At 38.7% G+C, this 25,488-nt stretch overlaps 1 protein-coding gene across 5 annotated transcripts in view; it reads right to left on the bottom strand.

The window, feature by feature from the left end:
• The window catches only part of TRAPPC9 (trafficking protein particle complex subunit 9), a 530,046-nt gene that overhangs the window by 456,576 nt on the left and 47,982 nt on the right, over positions 1-25,488 (bottom strand). For all 5 annotated transcript variants that reach the window (XM_075743254.1, XM_075743256.1, XM_075743257.1 and 2 more), the window contains 3 exons: positions 22,701-22,827; positions 14,627-14,772; positions 6,699-6,784 (listed from right to left, as the gene is read on the bottom strand). In XM_075743254.1, coding sequence (XP_075599369.1) covers positions 6,699-6,784; positions 14,627-14,772; positions 22,701-22,827 — 359 coding nt within the window. The remainder of the gene's footprint in view (positions 1-6,698; positions 6,785-14,626; positions 14,773-22,700; positions 22,828-25,488) is intronic.

Raw genomic sequence — 25,488 nt, 5'->3', positions numbered from 1 at the left:
TAAACATACACAAAACAGTAAGAAATGACACCACCACTGCAAAACCACAGTCAAGTCATTTTTCTGAAATATAGGAAGCCCCTCATCAAGACATGATCCTAATTAGCCCAGTTTTCCTTTGGGCAAGGGGGAGAGGGAAGCAATGAGTAAATACAGCTTTCTAGCATATTCTTACTCCTCTGCTTCACATTTTTAATCAAGCTGGATGTCAGGACATACAATTATACATTCATTTCACTCTGTGCAGTATAACCATGCTGGTGCTTTTACTTAATATGAGTTAGTCCCCCATCCCAGCAGTTAGGCATCCTCCACTCTCAGGCTGGATGGAGGGGGTGCATGGAAAGACATTTCCCCGAAAGCCTTTTAGGTTTCTATAATGAAAAATAACCTCAAAGGGGGGCATAAACCAGCACAGCCCTGAGAAATGCATCTAAAGTAGCACATATACAGGCTGCCATACGACCCCAAAGTTGTCAGTCAAAACCTCACAGCCCAGCGAGAGTTTTGATCTATGACACCAATGAGTTCCTTCATTGCAGGAAAATGAGGTCTGGAATGGACCAGAGCCAAATAACCCTGAAGAAACTAAAGATCACAACTGTGTGGGGAAAAAAATAGGGTAACGAACCGAGAAAAATTAAATAAATCAATGGTAATATTTTTAAAGGCTAATGGTCAAGGTTCAGGAGAAGCAATGATCACAACCCAGCTGTCAGAGATATCTTCCTCGCCAAAGGATTTACACTGAGTATGTTAACAGCAGACAAAATGCAGGCAAAAAAATCAAGTTAAATAGAGATAGCAACAGACAAAAAGGCCTGCAAATGCATCTGGAGTACGATCACCCAAAATATGCAGGTGCTTATGGACAAGAATGAAGAGTTACTAGTAAGAGAAATTGGTAGTATTAAAATTATTTAATAACAGTAGAGAAGAGAAGAAAAAAAAAAGACAATGCTATATCCAGTGTACATTGTTCCCTAGCCCCTGAAATTACATCAAAATGACACCCGTGGATCATGCTGATCACAAACACAGCATGTTGATCACAGATAACTGCTAAAGCAAAATAAGTACTCAGCACACTATTTTTCTTATAATGCATTAAGAATGCATTCTCAGTCTACTCTCTAACAACACAAACCATGAAAACGAAGAGCTTTTCTCGAGAACAAACACAATGGAAATGCCAGAACACCTGCACTAAGCACATATTATGCCTGGACTAGAAATAAAAGAGCCTCAAGTGTATGATCACACGAAGGAGAACACAGCATTCATTTCTCTCATTATGAGAGTTTTACAATTCAGTTCAAACTTCAGGGTTTTAAAAGTAAAGATACTAAGAAAACATAAAAACTCATAGAAATGGAAAAAATCCCAATATAAACCTCAACTAGGCTTCGGCGTTCCAGACATAAACTGAAATCAAGATACTTACCCTTAAAACTTAACCCATACAAATAAGTTTTAAAAGACAATAACATATCTAGAATGCCTGAAAGACATTTTCAATATTGCTATTTGCTGGATACCAGAATTCAGCAATATTTGCCCAACATCGCCCTCTGGTGCCTAAAAAAATTTTAGTTTAACAGTGACAATCAAATCAAGGCTGAAGTACTGTCATATCCTTTACCTAAACATATGAAACAAAACAAACCAAACAAAAAACCCCACAAAAACCACACACACGACAAAAAAAAAAAGAAACTAATAGTTAGATTTCTTTTCCTTTGAGTCTTATACCTTATTTCAAGTAATCCTATTTAGTAATCATTGCTCTTTCTGATCTTATAGGAAAAGTTTACCCACATACAAGGTTTCCTCCAGGGAATATACAAATCACAAACAAAACCCCCACAATTTTACATTTCCTTGTATTCTTATAAAACTATTTAAATTGTCTTAGAGTGAATATATGCATGCTATTATCGGAGCACGTCTTGAAATCACTTCAAACCTCGATTTAGTTTTAGAGAAACAAAACAACTGATAAGTAAATGGTAGCATTTGAGGATGCTGTTAAAAAAACATGAGTATGTAACTGCTTTTTTGTAGCCTTTACTTACAATCCTGAAATGCAATCATTCTTCTTTTTAAAGTAACACTGCCATCAAAGTCAGTTTTCATGCTGAGCATACTTTATACAATGTTGTCAAATACTTTACACAAAACCTGTCAAATATTTATTTAAAAGGACAGTTTCCCTACTATTTCTAATAAGATTTTAAGCAGATCTAGAAAACACCAAATACAACTGTTTTTATCCTCCTTCCCCCTCACCTCTTTTGCGTACATTCTTGCCCTATATAGCTATAATTAAATATAGTGTATCAGTAAGTAAATAATCTCTCAAGACGGCAGAAACAGCACAAAGATGTGAACTCACTAAAGAGCAGTTCACACAAACAATTTAAATGATCATAAGCTAAGTTATGGGACTGATTATACATAAAGATTTATCAAAATTGTAGATGTTATTTTTAAATATCAACATAGAGCTCTTGGATATTAATACAGTTTTGAAGTTCACCAAAGAAAAAGGTGTAACAGCTATTCTTATTCATTCATCAAAATACCACACTTAAATTGTCTTCAAATAAATACAAGCTCCAAACAGAAGGAGAACTATAGAACAAAGACTTTTTTTGAATAATGAGTTTTAAATACCATAAATGACATTACTTCCATGTTTTGCAGTAATATTTCTTAGTTTCTGAATATTGATTTATTAAATGCAGTTTATACTGTTCTGTATATATTGTAGCCTTCTTAGAACCACAATTATATTTTCTACAGTAAGTGCAGAAAAAATGCTTTTACTCAATAAATAACATTGCCTCAAAATTTCCCAGCTTTTTTTTTTTTTTCCCTTTAATATGAACCTTAAGAAACAAAGAGGAAAAATTAGTTAACATCTTCGAGGACTTAACACACTTTGCAGCGCATCTTCATATGCATTTTAATAGTAGATCTCATCAGACTGTACCATGATTTAAACATTTGCCCCAAGATACAAAATAAATCCATCAGAGATTTACCAGAATTTTTTGGATTTTTTTGAAGGCCTGAAACCTGAAGGTCATTTTTTTTCCTGGACAGAAAAAAGGCCTAGTATTAGCAAGAGAGATAGAGTCTATCGTTCACATACCTGAACAAGTCTATACAGAAATCAATATTCCTGGAAAAAAAAAGTGGTATATACACTTATTTACAGCTGAACATCAGACCTCCTGTTAATTTGGACTCCACCACCAGGATAGCAAAAATATTCTGTCTAATCCATTGCAGTCAAAGCTAATTCTAAGTTTTATTAAAGCACCTCCTCTGATCACCCCTATGATCTCTCCTACTTCATCCTATTGACTAAAATACAGTTGTTGGACCTAATCACCTCTGTATTCCATGAATAAACATTTTCGTTTAACGTTTTACAAACACTCTTGCACCTTTGAATGGATTAGCCTTTAAACTATATGGTCAAAACAAAAACATGAAATAGAAAAAGACAGAAAATACAGAAATGGGACACACATGAAGAACAGGGATCTAAATAGAGTTCCAAATCATGAATATGCATGACAGAGAATAAACAGCAAGAACAACAAAGATGGGCAAAGAGCTTTGAGAACAATAAAATAAAACAACAAAAATCAACTTTTCCGACAGTACCGGGCTTATCATCTGAGCAACACTGATCAAAGTCTTGTCTCCACAGTCTCGTGTCAAGTCTAAACGTTCCATTTCTTTTACTTAGGCATACCTCAATTAAACTACATGTAGTCAGCATGAATACTGCAAATAATGAAAAAAGCTGAAGAAGGTTTTCAATGAGGAATCATTCTCCGTAACAACTTGTGCTCAATACTAAATTGTGTACCATCACAGCTTTCAGCCGCAACAAACAGGAAAACACATTAGGAAAAGTACCAGGATAAAAGTATGGATCGATGCTTCCAGGATTCATTTAACATGAAATGAGTAAGCTAAGAGAACAATATATCATAAACTGAAAGACAAGGGAAAGGGAAAATTAGAAAAAAGGAATAAGACTATAGATTTCAGGACAGTTATGTGTTGATGAATGATGAATCACGAAAAGGGTAAAGAAGAAAGAAAATCAAGTAATGGAGAACTCAAAGCACTGCCAGTCATTGGAAACAAGTTTGAACAATTAGTCACACTGAAATGGTAAGGTGCTGAGTCAGACAGAAAGAAAAACGTTGTGGGACAAAGAAGCTGAAACTGCCACTAAATGAGAAAAGGATACTCTTGCTACGAAAATGATTCTACAAGGCTAAATAATATGAAAGAGTGTGATACGAGATGAGAAATCAGACAAGAAGGGGGCATGGGGACTGCAGGCATGAGTACACGTTAATAATAAAACAAAACATTTTAAAATATTAAACACTTTGAATTATTAAAATAAAAACAAAAGAGTTTATTCTTGTGATAAAGGAATAACTATTCCTACATTCTAGAAAGCTCACAGATGAGACTGGAAAATCAGAACAATTTAGGCTGGAAGGAAATGTTAGAGGTCCTCTTACCCAGCCCACTGCTCAAACCAGGGCCACCTCTGATGGCAGTTTAGGTTTTTCACTGTCCTACACACTCAAGTTTTGAAGATTTCCAAAGATGGAGATCCCACGTTCTCTCTGGGAAACCTGTTCCAGTGTGTGATCATCCTCACAATTGGAAAAAGGGAATTTTTTATTAGCAAAGTTTTCCATTGCTGCAACTGACTCTCACCCTTACGCTGGGCACCTCTTGGAAGAGTCTAGCTCCGTTTTCTCTGCACCTTCCCATTTTGGGATCGAGGAAAGCAATAGGAATTACCCCTGTATTCTTCTCTTTTACAAACTGAACAGATGCAGCTCTTTGAACCTGTCCTCATCTGTCATATGCTCCAGCCTGCCAATCATCTCAGAAATACTGCTGGACTGATACTAGTATGACAATATTTCTATTGTACGGGGAGCTCCAAACTGGCCTTGGTTCTAAAGACATTGTCTCTCAAATGCCAAATTGAAGGGAATAATTACTCTCCCCAACCTGTTGGCTACATTCTTGATACCACAGATAAATCAAGGAAAATCAACTAATTTTTACCAATGTGATGACATTAGTGCACAGCAGAATTTCTCAAAGCACTCTATGGACCACTGACTAAAGAATTACATTAATCACTTCAATTATTTGTATCTAGTTTGCATGCCTGCTTCCTCTTATGCTTACCAATGAAACTGAAATTCAGTATCAAATCAAAGATGGAACTTTATCACTCTAAGAGTAAAAAGAAGTATTCAAGCTGCTACAATTAATTTGCTCAGGGAATGGATGGAGTGCATATCTATGCAAATAACTGTATTCTGAGTTCTTAAGTGTATGTAAGCACTCATAAGAAATTTCCTCATTAAGAAATTATCTAAACCCAGTTTTTTAAATATATAATTACATCACTACTTACACAATGCAAAATAGACTATAAATCAAAATGTTCTTAAGTAAATTCCTATAGAGTCCTTTCTCACACACAGCTTTACAATTACTGTTTCTATTTATTCCTAATAATCTGGAATACTTCTGTGAGGGTTAGATAAAATGCCGCTGAAGAAACCAGTGCATTAGCTTCCAGGAATGAATTTTATTATGTTATAAGCACAATCTTTGGGCATGTTCGTTTCCTGTGGAAAAACACTTTATTATATGTAGCATATTACAAGTAATTTAAGTCAAATTGTTTGACTAGCCACTGCAGTAGACCTATCAATAAAAAACAGACAAAAATTCTGAGTAAATAAATATACGCTGATTCACTTAGCCTAACTGAATAATGGGCTCTAAGAGATGGGATTTAGTTATTAAAGCAATATTAAATGTAAAAATATTTAACATAAAGGACAACACTGGATTAGGACTGAGTGGAGATTAAGTTGGTTTGGTAGCTAGAGGACTTTTAACCTTTAAAAGGATAATAATTTTAAAAAAAAATTCAAAACGTTAGTTGGCATAAAGAGGGAAAAAACCTCCAATTTACTTTGCTTCAGGATACACTGCAAGCAGTCAACAAAATTAATATCATACAGTCAACTGAAGTAGTAGACAGTTTGGGCTTGAGCTTTCTAACCTTCCATGCTTCTCTGGTATTTTAGCCCTTTTTTCTCCCTCATTTTAGCTTACAGTGCTTTCCAATAACATATATCCTTGGGAACAGCGGATCCATGAGCTGAAGCTTCTATTAAAAACCAAAGCTTCTCAGAACTAACTATTTCAATTCCTCAGATTTTTAAAAATGTGGTCAAAATGGGAATTTGAAAAGCTAGGATGAATGCAGATTTTTAAATTACAGTAGTAAGTATACACTAATTATTAGGTTTCGGGATATAATTATTACTTGAAAACCAGTATATGTAAATTATGTAGCATGAGTTCTAGTCAATGCAGAAAGGTACAGAGTTGATTTATGGGTCAGTAACAGTAAAGCATTTAAACACTCTGAATGGCAGAGATTTTCATTTCAGTACCTCATTACCAACAAATATGAGAAAATGCACTGTTAAATTGAGGTTATATTGGCTTAAATTATTTTTTTAACTATTTGATTTATAGAAAATCATATTTGAAAGTTCAACTGAGAAGTTTTTCAGAAAAAATAATAACAAGGGGAGATTTAGGAAGATACATACCATGTTTTCTACTCGGAGTTCAAAAGGCATAGGGTTGTACACCATCAACTGAACTTCACATACATCTCCCTGGACCCACTGGAAATCTACATGAAATGATTATAGAATTAATGCAAGAATTACTTAATCACAGTGTTATAAAAAAGTAGCATCAGCTAGCTGTCAGACTGCTATATTATCTTTATTTTCTAAATTAACATCTCAGTGTAATCTTCACAGTCCAAGGCCTATTCAAGCACATGTGGGACACAAGCTGTAAATCCCAGGCAAAGCGATGGGTTAAAGGACTGGAAACATTCATTAATACAGTAATAGCGCTCCAAAAAATGCAGCGTGCTGACATTACATTGGCAAAATTAACTCAGGCATCAATTCAAAACAATACTTAAACACATCCTCGTTGTTAAACACTTAAAGGTTTACATACTTGGAGTTAGGTACAGAGTACACATCGCCTTGGATAATTAAAACTCAGATAAAAACCAATCAGATAAGGAATGAACACAACAGGAAGAAGGCAATTAAAATAATGGAAACAAATCTTCATATAGACACAGCTGATGATACAGAATAAATAAAGATCATTCTTTTAAGAAGGAAACAATGGCTCACCAGCAAGATACCACCTTAGTTTCCTCCCACTAATTTTCTTTGGGAATCAGTAAGTAGTTTGGGAGACGCTGTGAGAGGGGAAGATGACACTAGGATCTACAGGTACTGATTTTTCGGAGGTTCACAAAATGGAGACTTAAGCAATAATGCAAATTATTTAGTAACTTGTGGAAACACTTAGGAAAGACAATGAACAAAACTAGGTCAGGAATAAGATGTACTTTCAGTTTATATATCGCTCTAAGTGACAGAGGTTCAACTTTAAACATCACCCTGCCAACTTCAAAATTTTGTTGTTTTTTTTTTCAATTTAGGAGGAGAGTTGTTTATGGAAGTGAGGTCAGAAGCAGAGACGCAAGTTCTGAGGAACTGTTCAATGCAGAAAGAATATTTTACATCAGCACTTCATAATCTTTTCAGCCCACAAGATCCTGACCAGACTTAAAACTGAATGTGACAAGATTCTCCATACAAGCTGAGGACCTGCAGTCTAAATAAACAAAAGGTGGTTTAACTATATTTATTAAATAAATTACTATAAGCTAATCTATAACATACATGAATTAACTTTTACAAGTTTACTCAATAATTTTTACATATGTTACTAACACTTTTTTACTATGATATTAGAAAGTCTATGGTAAAAAAACCCCAGGATTATTGAGACTGTAATTTACAGTTGAAAACACCAGTACTCTAATTGTACCTTCACAATCATTTACTATCTGATTACATTTTGCAAGCAATATTAAAGAGCTCAAGGGAGATGTACTTGACGCAAATGTTTAACTCCAATTAATGCTAGTGGAAATTAAAAACATACATTCAGAGATATGAACAGGTTATATTACTATGAAACCTGAAAAGTAACACTGTTGATTAAAACAAAACATTCAAAAGCACAATTGTATGAGATGTTCTGTAAATTTCTTTTAATTTAATGGCTTATTAGGTCCACAATGTCTTATGTATTCTGCAGTCCCCAAAAGAATGTTATTCCTCTGAAGAGGCATTGTACAGAGCACTTGTAGTAGCCAAAGCAGGCACTTCAGTCCTTCTAAATTAACTTCCACATTACAAAAACTACCACAAAATTGGAATGCCTTTTCTGAAAATGCTTTCAGTGCAACCACATAAAGTGATTCTTAAAAAGTCAAGGTACCAGAAAAACATGTTGGAAACTCTCGATTTAATCTAAGTATCTCTAAACAAAGGGAAACTCTTAATTTGTCTGATGCTTTAATCTGGCTTTTCTTAAAAAAAAAAAAGCCTACACTGGTACATTTTTACAGATTTGATCCCTTCCTCAGGGTGGAACACTCCCGGAACTGCCTCCTTACAGTAGTGCTGAAGCCGCGGGAAGCCGACGGCGGCAGCACAGGCAGCAACACCCGAGTGCTGAGAGCAATGTGAGGCTTGCGAGGTCCCCGCCGGGTGTCTGAGGGGGTTTCTGGGCCCACCGCACCCTTGGGCTGTGTGTGGAGAGGGACCGGCCCGCAGGGCAGCAGGTCTCACCAGAGGAGAGGGGCGGGAAACGGCGGCTGTCCCCGCGGGCGGCCCGAAGCGCGGGCAGCCGCACGTACCGGCCCTCGGGGAGCGGCAGCCCCCGGGAGCGCCACCAACAGGCAGCGGCGCCTGAGGGAGCGGGCCCAGCCCAGGAAGGGCTGCTGCTGCTTCTTCTGCTTCCTCGCAGGCTCAGGCTGCTGCCCCCACGGTCACCCCAGCTAGCTGGTGCTGTGCAAGCCCTCCCAGCACCTTGAGGTCTCCAGGGGATTCGAAGGGCTGATTAGGCAGTGCTGCGAGGTTGGCAGGAGCATGGTGGTAGAGACCAGGGCTGTGGCTCTGCAGCGGACAGGAATCGGCTACCCTGCCAGGCAGGCTGGGCTGAGTGGAGGCAGCCACCCAGAGCTTGCTGTCCGAGCAGCTGCTGGACAGGCGGAGGGCTGCAAAGACTGTGCCCCTGCCTTCTGGCTGGAGGAGGGGGGGAGCTCCACCTGTGCAAGGTGTGCTCTGGTGGGCTCACTCAGGCAGGGGGTGGAGGAGCTGCAGGAGGAAGGTAGTTAGACAGCTATGCTGTCTCAGGGAGGGTGAACAAGACTTAGCAAGAAGAAGTACTAGGGCCCTGTGGCGCTGACCTCCAAGGGCTGCCGAACAAAGAGCTTCAACAGCGAACTGACAGCACCTTGGAACAGGAAGCGCCATGGCCTCTGGTGACCCACAGGAACAGGGTATCATTGCGGTCCCCTTCCTTTTAGGTACCGACCAGCAACAGATAGGAAACCTTAGCAGCAGACAAAATCCATGAGCAAAATTCACAGGGAGAAGCCGCACCAGCAGCACAGACTAAAAGCTGCAAAAGGGCGCAGCGCGTGCTAGTAATGTGTGACTGTTGAGAGGCACCTATCTGCCCGCCTGGTATACAGTCAAGGGAGGTTTGCTGCTTGCCAGCAGCCAAGATCTGGGATGTCAGAGAGATGACTGCCATAACTAATTAAAAGCACAGACTGCTGTTGCCTACTTCTTTTCCATGTGGGCAGCAATGACACAAGAAAGCAAAACCTGGGCAAGATCAAGCAGGACTTCAGAGTCCTGCGGGAACAAGGGTACAGGTGCCCAAGTGATCTTTGTCTTGCCAGAGATAGGGGTGCAGGCAGAAGATGCATCATGCAGATCACAACCTGGTGGTGTCGCTAGGGCTTAGGTTTCTATGATCATGGGATGGCATTCACAAATACAGCCTATTGGGGAGGTATAGGATCCACCTATCAAGAAGAGACAGATTGGCTAGCAGATTGGCTTAGTGAATTGTGCTTAAACTAACGAACTTGGGGCAGGTAGTCTCCAAAGTTGTGACAAGTGCAACATCCTGCACCTGGGATGACATAACCAAAGAGCCCAGTACAGGCCAGGATCTCTGTATGGCTGGGGAGCAACTTTGCTGAAAGGGACCTGGGGGTCCTGGTGGACAACAAGCTGAACAGGAGTCTGCAGTGCGCTGCTGCAGAAACAAAGGCAAATCGGATCCTGGGCTGCATCCGCAGGGGCATTGCTGGCAGAGACAGAGATGTGATCATCCCGCTCTACTCAGCCCTTGTCAGGCCACACCTGCAGTACTGTGTCCAGTTCTGGTCCCCACAATTCAAGAAAGATGTGGACAGACTGGAGAGGATCCAAAAGAATGCCGTGAAGACGATCAAGGGGCTGGAGAGGCTTTCTCATGAGGAAGAAGTTAGGTCTCTTCTCCAGGGAGAAGAGAAGGCTCAGGGGTGGTCTTATCACAGTATTCCAGTCCTTAAAGGGCAGCTACAAAGAGGAGAGAGCTTCTCTCTTCACAAGGAGCCATCTGGAGAAGGCATGGGGCAATTAGGTACAAGTTGCACCAGGAGAAGTTTCATCACAATATAAGAAAGAAATTTCTTACAGTGAGAACAATCATTCACTGGAACAACCTCCCCAAGGACATGGTGGAGTCCGCATCATTGGAGCTTTTCAAGATGCAATTGGACAGGGTGCTCGATGATCTTATCTAGGCTCTCTTCCCCCTGAAAGGTTGGACCAAATGATCTTTCAAGGTCCCTCCAACCTCGGCCGTTCTATGATTCTACGATTTATTTGCAGAGAGGGAAGAAGGGAGGGGAGGAATATATATATATGTGTGTGTGTGTGTATATATATGTATATCATCTTCTCATTCCCTCAGAAAAACATGACTAGTGCCTACCACCACCAACACACCCACTTCTGGAGATCTCACCAACTGCTTCTGGTTTGCATTTAAGAAGATCTAGCTACCCTGTGTAAAAGACATCAGGGCAATACTACAGAATTGCTTCCTTGGAGGAAAAGTTTTTGACAGGAAAGGTAAAATCAGGTTATATAGTCCTAGGTAAAGAGTTATATTTATATCATCTAACATAAATATGGCATTAGTTGCCAGATTTACTAATGGAACCATTCTTGCTGCTTTGGACTATCAGCACTTTAAAACAAAAAACCCCACCACTTTATGTCAAAAATCAGTAGCATACTTATGACTAGCATGCTATTAAAGCAATTTAACCAGAATATAATTATCCCATTTATTGTTTCCAATCAGAAGATCTTATCAAGCTGAAAGCTGAAAACATTTCCTCAAGACTTTCTAAAGGGTTTTGTTTGCCTTTCGTTTGTCAGTAGTGCTTGATTTCCTTTGCTGTAACAATAATTTAACCAAAATATGGCTTACATATTTCTATGTAAGAAAAACAGAGTTCACTTGTTATTGTCCTTGTTTTTAATTAAATACATGTCATTAAAATATTCCCATTAATTTCAAAGTTTCTTAAATTTCTCAACTTCTTGCAAAGGAATTACATGGGTTTGGTTTGTACCTTCTTTTGTTTGTGAAACTTTGAATGAAACATTAAAGGCTTTTAAAAGTGAATGCACTGTGTATATACTTCAAAAGACAAATGCTTTACAAGATCACAAGCAGTTCAGACATCTCCTTAGGCTAAATAAAAACCTAAAAGGAAAAACTGCCCTGTATAATTTAAAACTCCTATGGTACACACGGCATATAAACAAATCCTAACTTGAACTGTTTGAAAAATGCTGGTTGCTTCTGTATCCATCAAGGAACATGAATACTGCGTAATGCAACTGTTTGACAAGATTACCAATAGGGTTCTATTTAAATGAAAAAAACACGACAAGGTAGTCCTAAGAGATTAAATGTTGAAAATTTAATTGTGAATCAATTTTTAAGCAAATTAAGAGAAATAACATAAGCCATTTTCCAAAGAAATATTTCTTTCATGAGAAAGCACTTATAGATGTTCCCACAGATCTACATTTTTAAAATTTCTTATCTTTTACTTAATTTGTATTTCTTGTCCTTTAATTTCTTATCCTTTTTGTTTTGAAATCAAAGTAGTGCTGCAGCAAAGTAGCACTAAACCATGTCCATCCAAACTGCCAGATAATAATCTGTACCTCTGTGTATTTCCTAATTCCTCCTGTATTTTCAATAAATCATTGACACATATCATCATAAAACAAATTAGAAAATGTGCATGTTCTTCTCAAGGTGAGGGATATCATCTTAATCAGGGGTCCACAGCACAGGCGGCTTAAGCCCAACATCTAACCTAGAAGATTGCGTGGAAAAAGCCTGCAGCCCCACATGTTAGAATGAAGAAACGTTACAGAGAGATTCTCCAAGTACTGGCTCTGCAGGCCAGGCACAATCCAGATGAACAAGCCAAATGGTTTCTACGCTGCTGGAAAAAGTTAATTTTAAAAGTAGATGAAAGAGGACTGTCAGAAAAGAGGAGAGGGACAAGAAAGGAGGGGTCCCAGAGAGCAATGCAATACACTACAACAGAATCACTGAACAGTTTGGGTTGGAAGGAACTTCACAGATCATCTAGTTCCAACCCCCTGCCATGAGCAGAGACACCCTCCACTAGACCATGTTGCCCAAAGCCCCATCCAACCTAGCCTTGAACACTTCCAAGGACGGGGCTGCCACAACCTCTCTGGGCAACCTGTTAAATACAAACACACTACCACTAACAAGAGAATCAGAAATTACAGGAACTGGAAAACATTTCCACAGAGGCACAGATTGGTAAGGGTTGGAAGGGAGCTCTGGAGATCATCTAGTCCAACCCTTCTGCTAGAGCAGGATCACCTAGAGCAGGTTGCACAGGATCGCATCCAGGTGGGTTTTGAATCTCTCCAGAGAAGGAGACTCCACAACCTCACTGGGCAGCCTGTTCCAGTGTTCTGTCACCTTCACAGTAAAGAAGTTTTTCCTTACATTGAGATGGAACTTCCTGTGTTCCAGTTTGTGCCCATTGCCCCTTGTCCTGTCACTGGGCACCACTGAGAAGAGTCTGGCCCCATCCTCTTGACACCCACCCTTTAGATATTTGTTAAGTGTTGATGAGATCCCCTCTCAGTCTTCTCTTCTCCAGGCTAAACAGACTCAGCCTTTCCTCATCAGAGAGATGCTCCAGTCCCTTCATCATCCTCGTAGCCCTCCGCTGGACTCTCTCCAGTAGTTCCCTGTCTTGCTTGAACTGGGGAGCCCAGAAACGGACACAATCTCTCTCATATGCATTCATACTTGAAAGGGGTGGAGAGCAGGGAACAGAAAATGAAGTTCAGGAGGAGCGCATAGGCTTGTCCTACTCAAAAGTTTCTGCCCTAACTCGTTCCTTTGTTATTTGAAGACTTATTTGTAGCTACTTCCTAAATGTGTAGTATTTTACAATGCAAAGCATGATACAGAAAATCTATCAAACCTTGATGACATTTCAAAGTACTGCTTTTCTACTTTTTTTTTGGTGATTTTTTACTAAAAACAGTAACAGAAGGCGCGAAATTAAGATAAACACCATTCTGCAAATTTCTGTATTCAAATTTTTACAATCAGTTCTATTCCATAGTCACACAAGTCCTTTTTGTGCTGACACTAATGCTTATGTTAACAATTATCATGCATATGATATGCACAAAAGCAACAAAAAGGACTACTAATATTTGTAACTTGATCCAGGACTTGAAACAAGCCATGTAATGTTTTCAATGGCACAATTACTACACTGAAGAGCTTTATAATAAATGAAATAATCCTCTAGCAGAAAATGACTGTAGTATTCTAAACACTGTTTATAAGGATTTTCTCATTTTTGCTGAACTGTCTTTACGACTAAGCAGACAGTTAATCATTCTGAGTTTAAGTTAAATCATAATATGATATCAACTTGATGCATTTTTTTTCTCCTGAAAGAGATAAACTGAAAACCAATTTTAAAATCCTAATCGCCTAACATTATTAATCAAAAATAAATTTAAAAAAATTTCCAGGGGTGATGAACTACCACAGTCCAGTTTCCTATGGATTTGCATCTTTTGGCCAAGAACCTGCAGTTCATTCATCTGATTTTTTTCATTTTCGTGATGCTACCCTTTTTAGAAAAGGGAAAGCCCCAACAGTGCATCTAACTCAGGGCACCACACCTGATAACTGGCTAAGCTGGCTGCTGCCGAACAGCATGTGTCAGAACTAAGTCTGATTTCTCTTTTGTTGGAGAAGGAAATAAAACTAGTTTATTTCCTCTGAAAATCAATTTTATCATCTATGAGACTTTATTCCTCTTAAATTTGAAACTGTCCCACAGAGAACAAAGCTTTGCTTCTTCAGAAATTCAGGCTAAAAAGCTGATTATTTCAAATACAAGAAAATAATGTTCAAGTTTCCTTTCCTTGACCAAGAAAGATTTTCTAATTTAACAAAACAACACAAAAATACTGCAAAATATTCTTACCTATTTTCTTATTTCTTTCCTCCCCACGACTGTGCGCAATAATTGGAGAATATATGAAGGGGCTTTTGGTTGCCACATTCTGACCAAGTAGACTTTTCATTTTGTGAGGTCGGAGACTGGTTGGGAGGTTCAAGAGCTTCACAGATCTGTTGAGTAAAGATATTTTTATAGATGTTTCTGTTAAAAATGAACTGATAAGTACTAAATGACACTCTGAGTAGGTACTGTTTAAAACACCTGAAATGGAAAATGCAAAGTAAACACTTACAGTACAAACGACAGTAATACCAACCCAAGGAAACTAAAGGTAGTTTCAGAAAGCTCTCAGAAAACAAATACCAAAGGAAAAACATCTTCTGTAGAAACCAACAAAACCAAAACTACCCAGATCAGTGATTTGAAATCCAGGTATTAATTTCCAAGTTAAGTGCAGACTGAACAACAAATATACCACAAGTCCACTGCAGAAAGCAACCAAATATTTAACCTAAACCCAAACTAGAAGCCAGACAAACATCCATTGGGCTATATACTACAAATAAAGAACTTCTCCAACATGAATAAAACCGATTTTAAAACACTTAAAATGCACAGAGTTGGGGAAGGAAGGGGGGAAGGAAGGGGGGAAGGAAGGGGGGAAGGAAGGGGGGAAGGAAGGGGGGAAGGAAGGGGGGAAGGAAGGGGGGAAGGAAGGGGGGAAGGAAGGGGGGAAGGAAGGGGGGAAGGAAGGGGGGAAGGAAGGGGGGAAGGAAGGAAATGTCCCAGATATTTCAGTGGGTTTGCTGCATGACCAGAAAACAATTAGAAGAAAATGATTTATTTATTAGACTACATCCCTGTTAGACACAAATCCCAACAATATCATGCAGGGAAATCACTGGCCTTCCAATCCTGATGGGAAATTAAAGACTAAACATTGAGAATAAGAATAAGCAACGAATTAGTGGATAGTCAGTAAAAGAAGCAGCATCATAAAAGTCTGTAAAACTCCTAGTTACTTAGAGTCAGGAAGGAGTGAGGAAAGGAAAAACAAAAGGTGAATAAAGGCACCATTCAGTATCATAGCTATTTTGCTACAGTCTATTAAGCTTGAAGTATTTCTGCTTTTAAGAACATCATGAACAGACAAGAATCTCCCCCTTACAATCACTCATGGATTAAATCTCTGACTTTTTTAAAATTCAGTTTTCACGTAAAAAAAAAATCCTATCGAATAAAACTACAATTTTTGCTAATTGCTAGAGGCATCCCACCACACTGACGCAGACAAGAAAGAATGACATAAAATGTTCACAAAACTCTCCAGCAGTAAATTTTTACAAGATACTTAAAGATATAGTAGGCATGTACCAAGACATAAACAACAGAGTCTAGTGAAAACCCTAGGAGACTTCTAAAACCAATTAAGAGGCCGAGTGCAAGAATGCCAGAAAACCCCAACTTGTTCAAAGATTAACTCCCTTCTTCCCCCCATCCACCTCCCACAGCAAAACTTATCTCACTGGAATTCTTTGATAATTCCATAATAAACCAAAGAGGTTATAAATGTTACACTACATGATTAAGTTGTCATGTTTTATGAAGTTCTTAAAATACTACGACAAGAGCACTGGAGCACTAAGAAACAAACCTGCCTTTCTCAGCTGGAAAGGTCATAGAAACAATTTAAAATCAAGTGTCTTCACTTTGAAAAGCAGGTAAGTAATCTTTTACCTGTTAAAATAGTTTTGCATCATTTAAGGGATATAACTGAATTAATTCACTTGCCAAAGTTATAGAATTATACTTAATTTCAAAATAATAAACTATTACTGAGAATGTGAAAATAATGCAAGTCCTCAGCACATTAAAGAACAGTTACATCAATATCCCACTAATAAAGTACAAGCATACAAGAAAATAATTTGTTTTAAAAATTACCTCAATCATTCAAGATAACGTGCTACTGCTGAAAAATAATGAACCTGTAAGAGTAACACTACACAGACATGTTATCTGATACAAAACACCTGATAAGAAGTTACTAGATAACACTAAAAGTATTTTGGAACAAGAAATAAATCACATCCATGTATTGTCTGTTGGTGATACTTAGTGTCAGCATCACGATCAAATGTAAAATAACAGACAGTGAGCCTGAGGAATATAGAGAAACTATGACAGATTCATGAATATTTCATATTTTGAAACCACTTCTGATAGAATTTTGTTACAAATTAGAATGCAACTTAAAGCAAAATACGTGAATGGTACTTATTTGAGGAAACAAACATTAAATTTGATAAAGTGCTAATAAAGAATTTTATTTTATATATAGAAAGAAGTGCTTTGGCTCATTCATCATTATTATATAAATACTGGTGGATAACTTTTTTTATCTTAATGCACGACTGCGGAAGGAATGTTCCTCAACCACAGCTTATACCCTTCACAGGTCATAGAACAGAACATGGCAAATATTTTAATTCCTGAACGTGAAAAGTTTCAGTAACGTACATTTTCTAGCCCCTGACCCAGTCCAAATGAATTCAAATGAGTGACAATTAGGAATTACAAAATAATTTCACTAGCTACCCAGAAGTTCAAAATCTTGTATTTATAAAAAGTTGTGTTAATTAAAGACAACCTTGCTTAGAGGAGAAAGGAAAAAAAAAAAATTTTAAAAACTCACTCTGCTAAGTAAACAGAGGGAAGGAAAACATAGCACCACATAAATTTAAAGTAGTGAGAAGAGTATATAAGGACAACTAAAGACATTAGTGGTGAAAAGGAAGAAAATTCATAGAATCACAGAACGGTTTGGGTTGGAAGGGACGTCAAAGATCATCTAGTTCCAACCCCCCTGCCACGGGCAGGGACACCCTCCACTAGACCACGTTGCCCAAAGCCCCATCCGACCTGGTCTTAAACATTTCCAGGGAGGGGGCATCCACAACCTCTCTGGGCAACCTGTGCCAGTGCCTCACCACCCTCACAGTCAAGAATTTCTTCCTAATATCTAATCTAAATCTACTCTCTTTTAGTTTAAAACCATTAACCCTTGTCCTGTCACTACATCCTGTTCCCTCAGGGCCTGCAAATGCATCTCATCAGGTCCCATGGACTTGTCCACCTTCAGGTTCCATAGATCATCTCGAACCCGATCTTCTCCTACAGTGGGCAGTTCCTCTTTCTCCCAGTCCCTGCCTTTGCCTTCTGAGGCTTGGGCAGTGTGGCTAGAGCCCTTACTGGTGAAGACTGAGGCAAAAAAGTCATTGAGTATCTCAGCCTTCTCCGTATCCCAGGTAACCAGGTCTCCCATGGCATTCCAGAAGAGGCCTTCCTTTTATTGCTGACATACCTATAGAAGCTTTTCTTGTTGCCCTTGATGTTCCTGACCAGATTTAATTCTAGCAGGGCTTTTGCTTTCTTAACCTGATCCCTGGCTGCTTGGACAATTTCTCTGTATTCCTCCCACGCTACCTGCCCTTGCTCCCACCCTCTGTAGGCTTTTTGTCTTTGAGTCTGTGCAGGAGCTCCTTGTCATCCATGCAGGCCTCTTGGTGTTTCTGCCTGACTTCTTCTTGGTTGGGATGCATCGCTCCTGAGCTTGGAGAAGGTGATCCTCGAATCCTAACCAGCTGTCTTGGGCCCCTCTTCCCTGCAGGGCTTTGTCCCATGGTACTCTACCAAGCAGGTCCCTGAAGAGGCCGAAGACTGCTCTCCTGAAGTCCAGGGTCGTAAGCTTGCTGTGCACCCTCCTCACTGCCCTAAGGATCTTGAAAATTCTTTCTTCTGTTAAATATATTAGGAAGAAACTTAGTTTCAACATAAGGAAATTATGAAAATGGAAATAGTGCATCTATTAGAATAGCAAGACAATAAATTCTGGTTGTTTGGGTTTTTTTATTATAGAAAATACTAGATGATGATTTTATAGTCTGCTATAATAGAATACTTTCCAACCCAACATGCTTTTTATTTCTTAAGCTTCATCAAAAGAAATAAAAATTCATCAAGGAGCTTTCTAGATTGCACTACAGCATTTCAAATGTCAAAAAAAACCACCCCAGAATTCCAAAGGCTAAAAGAAAATAGATTAAAATATTATAATATTTAAAGCAGATCAATAATAGATCAAGTATCTAGTTAAAAGACAGGATACACACACAAAAAGAAAGACTATAAAGAATACCATACTTAAATAAAGGACAGCTAGACATTAAATACTATTTAACATGAGTAATGGAAAACAAAAGCTTTTGCCAAGCCAAATCTCTTCTATTGCTTTATAGGTGCGGGGGGAGAAAAAAGTAACAGTGCAACTAAACTCTGATTTCATTGTGGCACTTCAATGTTTGACAGTATTTTGATTAAGAAATCTGCATCTGAAATGAGCACCCCACATTAAATGGATTAAAAACTAGTAGACCATGAAATGTCAACAGTAAATAGAAATCACCATCAGTAAATGTGTTTCTAGAGGGCTCTAACATGGATTGAATCATAAGCTTAGGTTATTCAACATTGATCAAAACCACCTTTCCACACATTTATAGTTCATATCAAAAATTAGCATGATTAGCTCTAAGAGCTCTGCAGTCCTGCAGCATGGCTGTTTTCCAACTAGCTGGACAGCTCTGCAATACACTAAATCTGCTGCGTAGATGTAACTAGAGGCTTTAAATTTAGTTGCAACTAAGATTACGGATTTTTATCACTATGGCTTTTATAGAACTTTCAAAAGACAAGGAGGAGAGAGGAGGAGAGAAGCAGAAAGACCAATTCTTAACTGTTAAATAATATTGATGTTGGGTTCCTCACCCCATAGCAAAACAACAGCAACTATTTTCAACACTCCAAGCGCAGCCAGGTCAGTGCAAACTGATAGTGAAAATGAAGCACCTGGATGGTGAGCAATCTCTTAAAGCTAGCCCTAGGAATAACAAGTAAATATAATGTGCGTGTCCCCTTCTCTCAACATACAAAATATTTTGTAAGTGAGGCAGAGCCTTTCCCGTTGACCTCTTGGTAATCCGTTGCCAAAGTTTTGACTGGCCTCTATTTGCGCGACTCCTATAAAAAAAGGATTCAATTGGCATTTCCCGTATCTTCCAGACTTGAATTTTCTTCAATATTCAGCATGGAGAAGAACAACTACTATGGAATACATCCAGTACAATCCACCTCCTCCATGGTTTCAAAGTTAAGCAAAAAGCAAAAACCTGAGACTAATTCGGGATGTAACACTTCACAGCTAAAGACAATGCTGCTTTTTTAGCCCAAGTTAAGGGTCAGACTCAGAAGAGAACTTTAGCATTGCATTTCTGCAGCTATTTGATAGCCAAGGCAGACAGATACCATACACAGTCAGATTAAGGAAGGTAGTTTTGGTTTTATACTGTGTAATACTAAGATTATTCCTAGAACAGAGATCTGCAAGAGGCACTAAGTAGCTGACAGCACTCTTGCTCTCAAAAGAAATTATTTTGTTTTAAAAACATTTTCATGGAAGCTTTTGCTCTGACTTCTCTCTACAATCACATAACTCAAGTACTAGAAAGGACTACGCAAGTTTGCTTAACTAACTTCCATTTTTTTAATACTATTTAACTTCTCTTGCTAAAAAAAAAGGCTAGGTTAAAATTTGTGCTAAGTTTGTTGTCTAAAAACTTTCAGGAGAAGAAAGAGAGGCCTCCTTCACGCATTTAGCTGGGAACCTGCCTTCAGAATGTACTTACTTACCAGGGAACTCATCTAACACACCGTGGCAGGAGCAGCCCCCCTCCTCCCCACGGGTGGGGGGACGTGGTGGCTAGTTTGGTGGGAAGCAAGTGTGCTGCCAGACATGTACGCAGAGAACCCCCAGCAATGTACCCCAGAGACCACCTCAGTCAATAAGTCCACCTAGGAGATCCCGCCACCAACGGGAGCCATATGTGACCACGACCAAGAGATGACCACAGCTCAGATCCAACCCAGGGTACAAATGTTGCCCCTGCCAGAGACCCCCTTTGAGTGCTTCTCCTCGGAGCAGTGGGTCTGTGACCAGAAGCCCTCCCTCTGGATGTGGATGCCGTCTCAAGTAACTTCCTGGGATTGGGTGTCGTCACCTTACAGGTGAGTGTTACTGTGCGTTTTGTGCCATCATTCTAAGCTCAGATTCAGTCACACACTGTGTGGTATTAGTTCCCAACTGACATTCTGGACCTGTACATAAGTTGTGTCTACTGAAGCATTTGTCATATGAGATCCCTGTTCAGTTTGACCATTCTGCCTTTTTCCTGACCCCATTAAACTCTTGGTTTAGAACATATTTTGTTGGTCTTACGCACAGTTACCTGAACTTATCATTGGACATCTTTAAGGTCAATGGAAAAATCAGTCAATAGAGTCCACATGCTCCAGTAATTCAACTCATCCTAAAGCAGTTCTCTAAATTAGGTTACAAAAACCTGGAAGTAACTACCTATGTGTCTTGACTGCAAATATGATTGAGGATAGTAAAATATGACTGGGTTAGCTCTATACATAGATTTTTTTGTGAAACTAAATCAACTCCAAGGTCAGCTGTCAACTGATCAATTAGTCAACTAACTTTCCCACTGCAATACGTAGCTTTCATAGAATCACAGAATCATTTTGATTGGAAGAGACCTTTCATTCTAGCAGTTAAAGTTTTGGCATCATACATCAACACTGCATGTTTTCCAGCAAATAAGTTGATACCAGCTGCAACTCCAAAGTATGCACTGCGCCACTGAACAGGCAACACAAAGCCGCTATTTGGAAAGTCATCCTAGATAACTTGTCAGCACTAACTGAATCCACTGAGGGGATAGTGCTGGAAGACCTCAGGAGGATGCATTTTTCCCCCATGAGTACACATTAAAAGTGAGGTGACGCAGTTGGCTAGCCAATGCACAGCTTTGTACTTGGTCCAACCAGGAGAAAAAAAAAAAAAAAACAAAACAAAACACTGTTTTCAGAACACCACTGGAAAGATGTGACCGTTCCGATTCCGCATACAATTCCATCTGACCACATACATCCATATGCTCCAAACCTGCACCTTAAGCAAGCATCTCCCACACAACAAATTGTTAGTGTGAACAAACCTATCATGTTAAATGCACTACAAATAGTTAGACAAGGTCTTTCTTCAGTAAATGTGGGGGGGAAAAAAGAAATTAGAACATAGTAAAACTAGTTGTATCATGAAAAATGGTCGCAGACTGTAACATTCATTTTCATTTTAGAGACTAAAAGTAATCTGAAAATAAACATAATTTTCACTCTTTAGTTATACACTTTATTATCTCTTTGTGATACCAGAACTCTTGCTTCATGAAATGGTTGATGACATCCCACTGAGAACTCAAATCTCTATGAGAACTGCTTTCAAGAACTTCTATTTTTTCTGAATAGCAATTACCTTTCCTTCAAAAAGCTACTTCTTGACAAAGATTTTCTTTTAGCCTTTTATAATTGATGTCCAATGGCTGTTTTCTCTCTCTCTCTGACTCTCCCCTAATACTTCATGCTAGGCTTTAATCCAAACAAGGTATTACTCATTGGACTGACTGCATGATGTGCCTTGGCACACAGGCACAAAAAGGAACATAGATTTAGAATAGGCCAGCAAAGATGCCAGCTTGAAAATGCAGCATCTGGAAAGGAATAGTTACAAGAGGCATCAGTTCCAGCTGAGTTCCAAGCTCCACGGATGGAGACAGCATCCATCTTGCGGACCTTCAGTACAATCAGGCATCTAACTTAAATCTCAGCTGCAATTACAAAATACTTTTCTTCGATTGCATCAAAAACTCCTGAATGACAGTTTAAAACAAAAACAAAAAAAAAAAGCCCACCAAATCTAAACCTCTCTCCTGCTGAAACTAAAGGCCACAGAAAGTGTTTTCTGCTGAAAGGCTCTATTTTTGCCTAAGAACTTCTCAAAACAATTTGACATTTTGACATTTTTCCATGTTGTTGTGAACAACTTACGTAAACTGAGAAGACTACCTCCTCCCAGTATCCTTTAAAATTTGACAGGTACTGTGGAAAAGTTGAAGATTGTATTTTGGAGTCTTACCTCACAATAGGCAATTTGGTGAATGGAACAGGAGGTAACTTCAAACCATCTGGAAGAGTGATGAATTCCATTGTACCAGGGCATTTTGCTGTGTAGCTTTCCAAGCTCTGTGTTACATCTTTCTTTTCTAAAAAATAAATTTAAAATAACATTAAAAAATAACTTCAAACTTACATGTAACAAGAGTTTAAGATGAAGTTATAACCCAAAGTTTTACTTGATGGTTGTCTGTTTTTTTTGTAAAATAACTCTAATGGAACGCCAACTAATTTTTGCATACAATGCTCAGAGTTATGCTCCAGAAGCCTTAATGGATGGATCAAATTTAATTAAGTGACTTTAAGCAAGACAGTTTTCTGGACTTTTCAGAAACTTTTCAGTCTATACCTACTTTTTGTTGTTTTTTTCATTGTCAAAATAAAAATTTCTACAATTTATCTAGTAAATCTACATATCCAACACAACTGGCCTCAAGCATGTTAAGGTTATTAATAATAGCATTGTTACATGAACAAGCCCTGTCTGAAACATTAGCTGAAACACTACCAAAGACAAAGAGGAGAAACAAATTACTTTTGATATTACCTTGTGTTAAAAACTACGAATTCTTAAAATAATTGTACTATATTATACTACTAAATCATAACAACCAGTAAGAAAGTTTTTCTTTTGTTTTGCTTAAAAATACAAGAACATTCAAACAAACATAGGTTATATGGGTTACCTTCAATAATGTACAAGAAATGCTTATGAATTTTATCCAACAATTATTTTCAACAATGTATACAATTTTATCTCCAGAAAAAAAAAAATGTCTATTTGGAAATATAGGGCCTGAACAAAAATTAAGTTTCTCTGATGAAATGGGAGTCTGCGAACAGAAATAAATCTGAGAGCGTGTGTTTAGAGGGGAGAATGAAATAGCTGGAAAGTCCTAGACCTATATTACTTTAAAGCAGTGAACATTCCTCCATATATGCGCTACCAATAAAAATAACTATTCAATAACTAAATTGTTCCTAGAAAATACTTCAGAGATCAAAATACTCAATGATAAAACAAAACAGAAAGGGGAAGGGTGATAGCAAATACCACTGTACAAAAAAACCTGCTTAGACAAGTATATTGGGTTTATACGGCAAAGTTTTGGTAGCGAGGGGTGCTGTAGGGGTGGCCTTTGGGAGAGGAGACCAGGAGTAGCTCCATGTTGGAGAGCACCAGTTCCAGCCAACTCCAACATGGACCTGCGCTGGGCTCATCAGCTGGTGGCACCTGTGTGATAATATGTTTAAGAAAGGGTAAAAAATGCTGCGTAGCAACTGTGAGAGGGAAGAGTAAGAAAAGTGTGAGAGAAACATCTCCTGTAAACCACGCCACTGCCTGAAACACCATCTTGGGCCTTGAAAGGCACAAACATCCACTGATCCTTGTGCTGCCCACATCAATCCAGCTTTGTCTGTAAGCTTCTAAGGCCATCAGCACATACTCTTTCAAAGCAAATAAACATTGATTGTAGTTGCCTTTGCTGTGAAATTAATGCCACATGACTGACAAGTTGCCTTGCTTGTGTCTGTGTTTCACTGAACTGTCTCTTGAGCCACTCACCACATTTTAATGGCGCATAGAAGGTGTTCCCACAAATACGTGATTAGACATACACACATGCTCGGATCAGTGTAGAACAGCCAGGAGTTGTAGTGGTTCAAGACTGAGTATTTTCATTAAAATTTCAGGCTACAGCATTCAGGTCGCTATTTGCCACGTTATGTGACCAAGGGTGCATAGTACAAGCAGAATCCACTGAGATGGAGAGCATCACAGCTACCAAAAACGATGAAGACAACTCTACAGTACGCGCTTAATTCTGCTTGAAACCGGAGGTCTGTCATTCTGAAGATTTAGCTTTCATTTCCTAGTGTGAAACATTGTCAATTATTGTATTCAAAGAAAGCATGCTGCCACTTGCAAGAAGAATTTGTTTACAGATTTGAGAGTAGCATTTTTATCTCACAGTAGAAGCTCAGCATGCTTTCCACAAAGACAAGGCTAAAATAAGACATTTTTCTACGTTGATATTTTATGAAATGCAGTTAAAAACATGTTGCTGCCAAGCCAGCAGCTCTATTACTTTTTACTTAGCACTGCATCTCAGCTGAGATGCTAAAGGAATCCACATCAATAAGACCTATCAAGAAGCATTCATGATGCATAAGAGCAAGATCTGCATGATCTTGCCCGAGAGCCACTTCTGAACACAAAAGATGGAGCCTTTCTCCCTTGACCGAGCATCTCTGCTACCTGATCTCTGTGGTAGAAATGAATTTTTTTTTTCCTGTCAAATTTGGAAAGCCTAATAGTTGCCAAAACCCTGCTACAGGCTGCTACTTTCAAACAGCTCTGAATTCTCCTAGCATCTGCCTGGCTGTCATCGTATTTTGACACAACTGAACACTGCACCAACCTCCTGGGAGGATCTATTCAACTGCTAAGTCTCCTGACCCATAGTTTAGAAGACTGACTGTGACCAAAACAGTTATCACTGGTACTAATCTTTCTCTTTGCAAAGAAGAGATAGAAAACAGCTACTCTTGGAGGTCTTTACCCACCTAGTGTCTTCACGCTTGTATACGTCAGCAGGAAAGCAATCACCACTGGATCCTTTGACCTTTGAATTCACCTCAACAGCTTTAAAAGCCTGCACTGCAGCTGGAAACACTGCTGGATACTCTTGCGTAGGTATTACAGACACTCATTTATTGAGGGAGAAATAATGGGTTATTTTCTCATC

The sequence above is a fragment of the Balearica regulorum genome, chromosome 2, assembly GCF_011004875.1.
Source record: "Balearica regulorum gibbericeps isolate bBalReg1 chromosome 2, bBalReg1.pri, whole genome shotgun sequence".
NCBI lineage: Eukaryota > Metazoa > Chordata > Aves > Gruiformes > Gruidae > Balearica > Balearica regulorum.
Note: the sequence above shows the minus strand (reverse complement) of the source record. Positions and strands in the feature narration are given on the sequence as shown.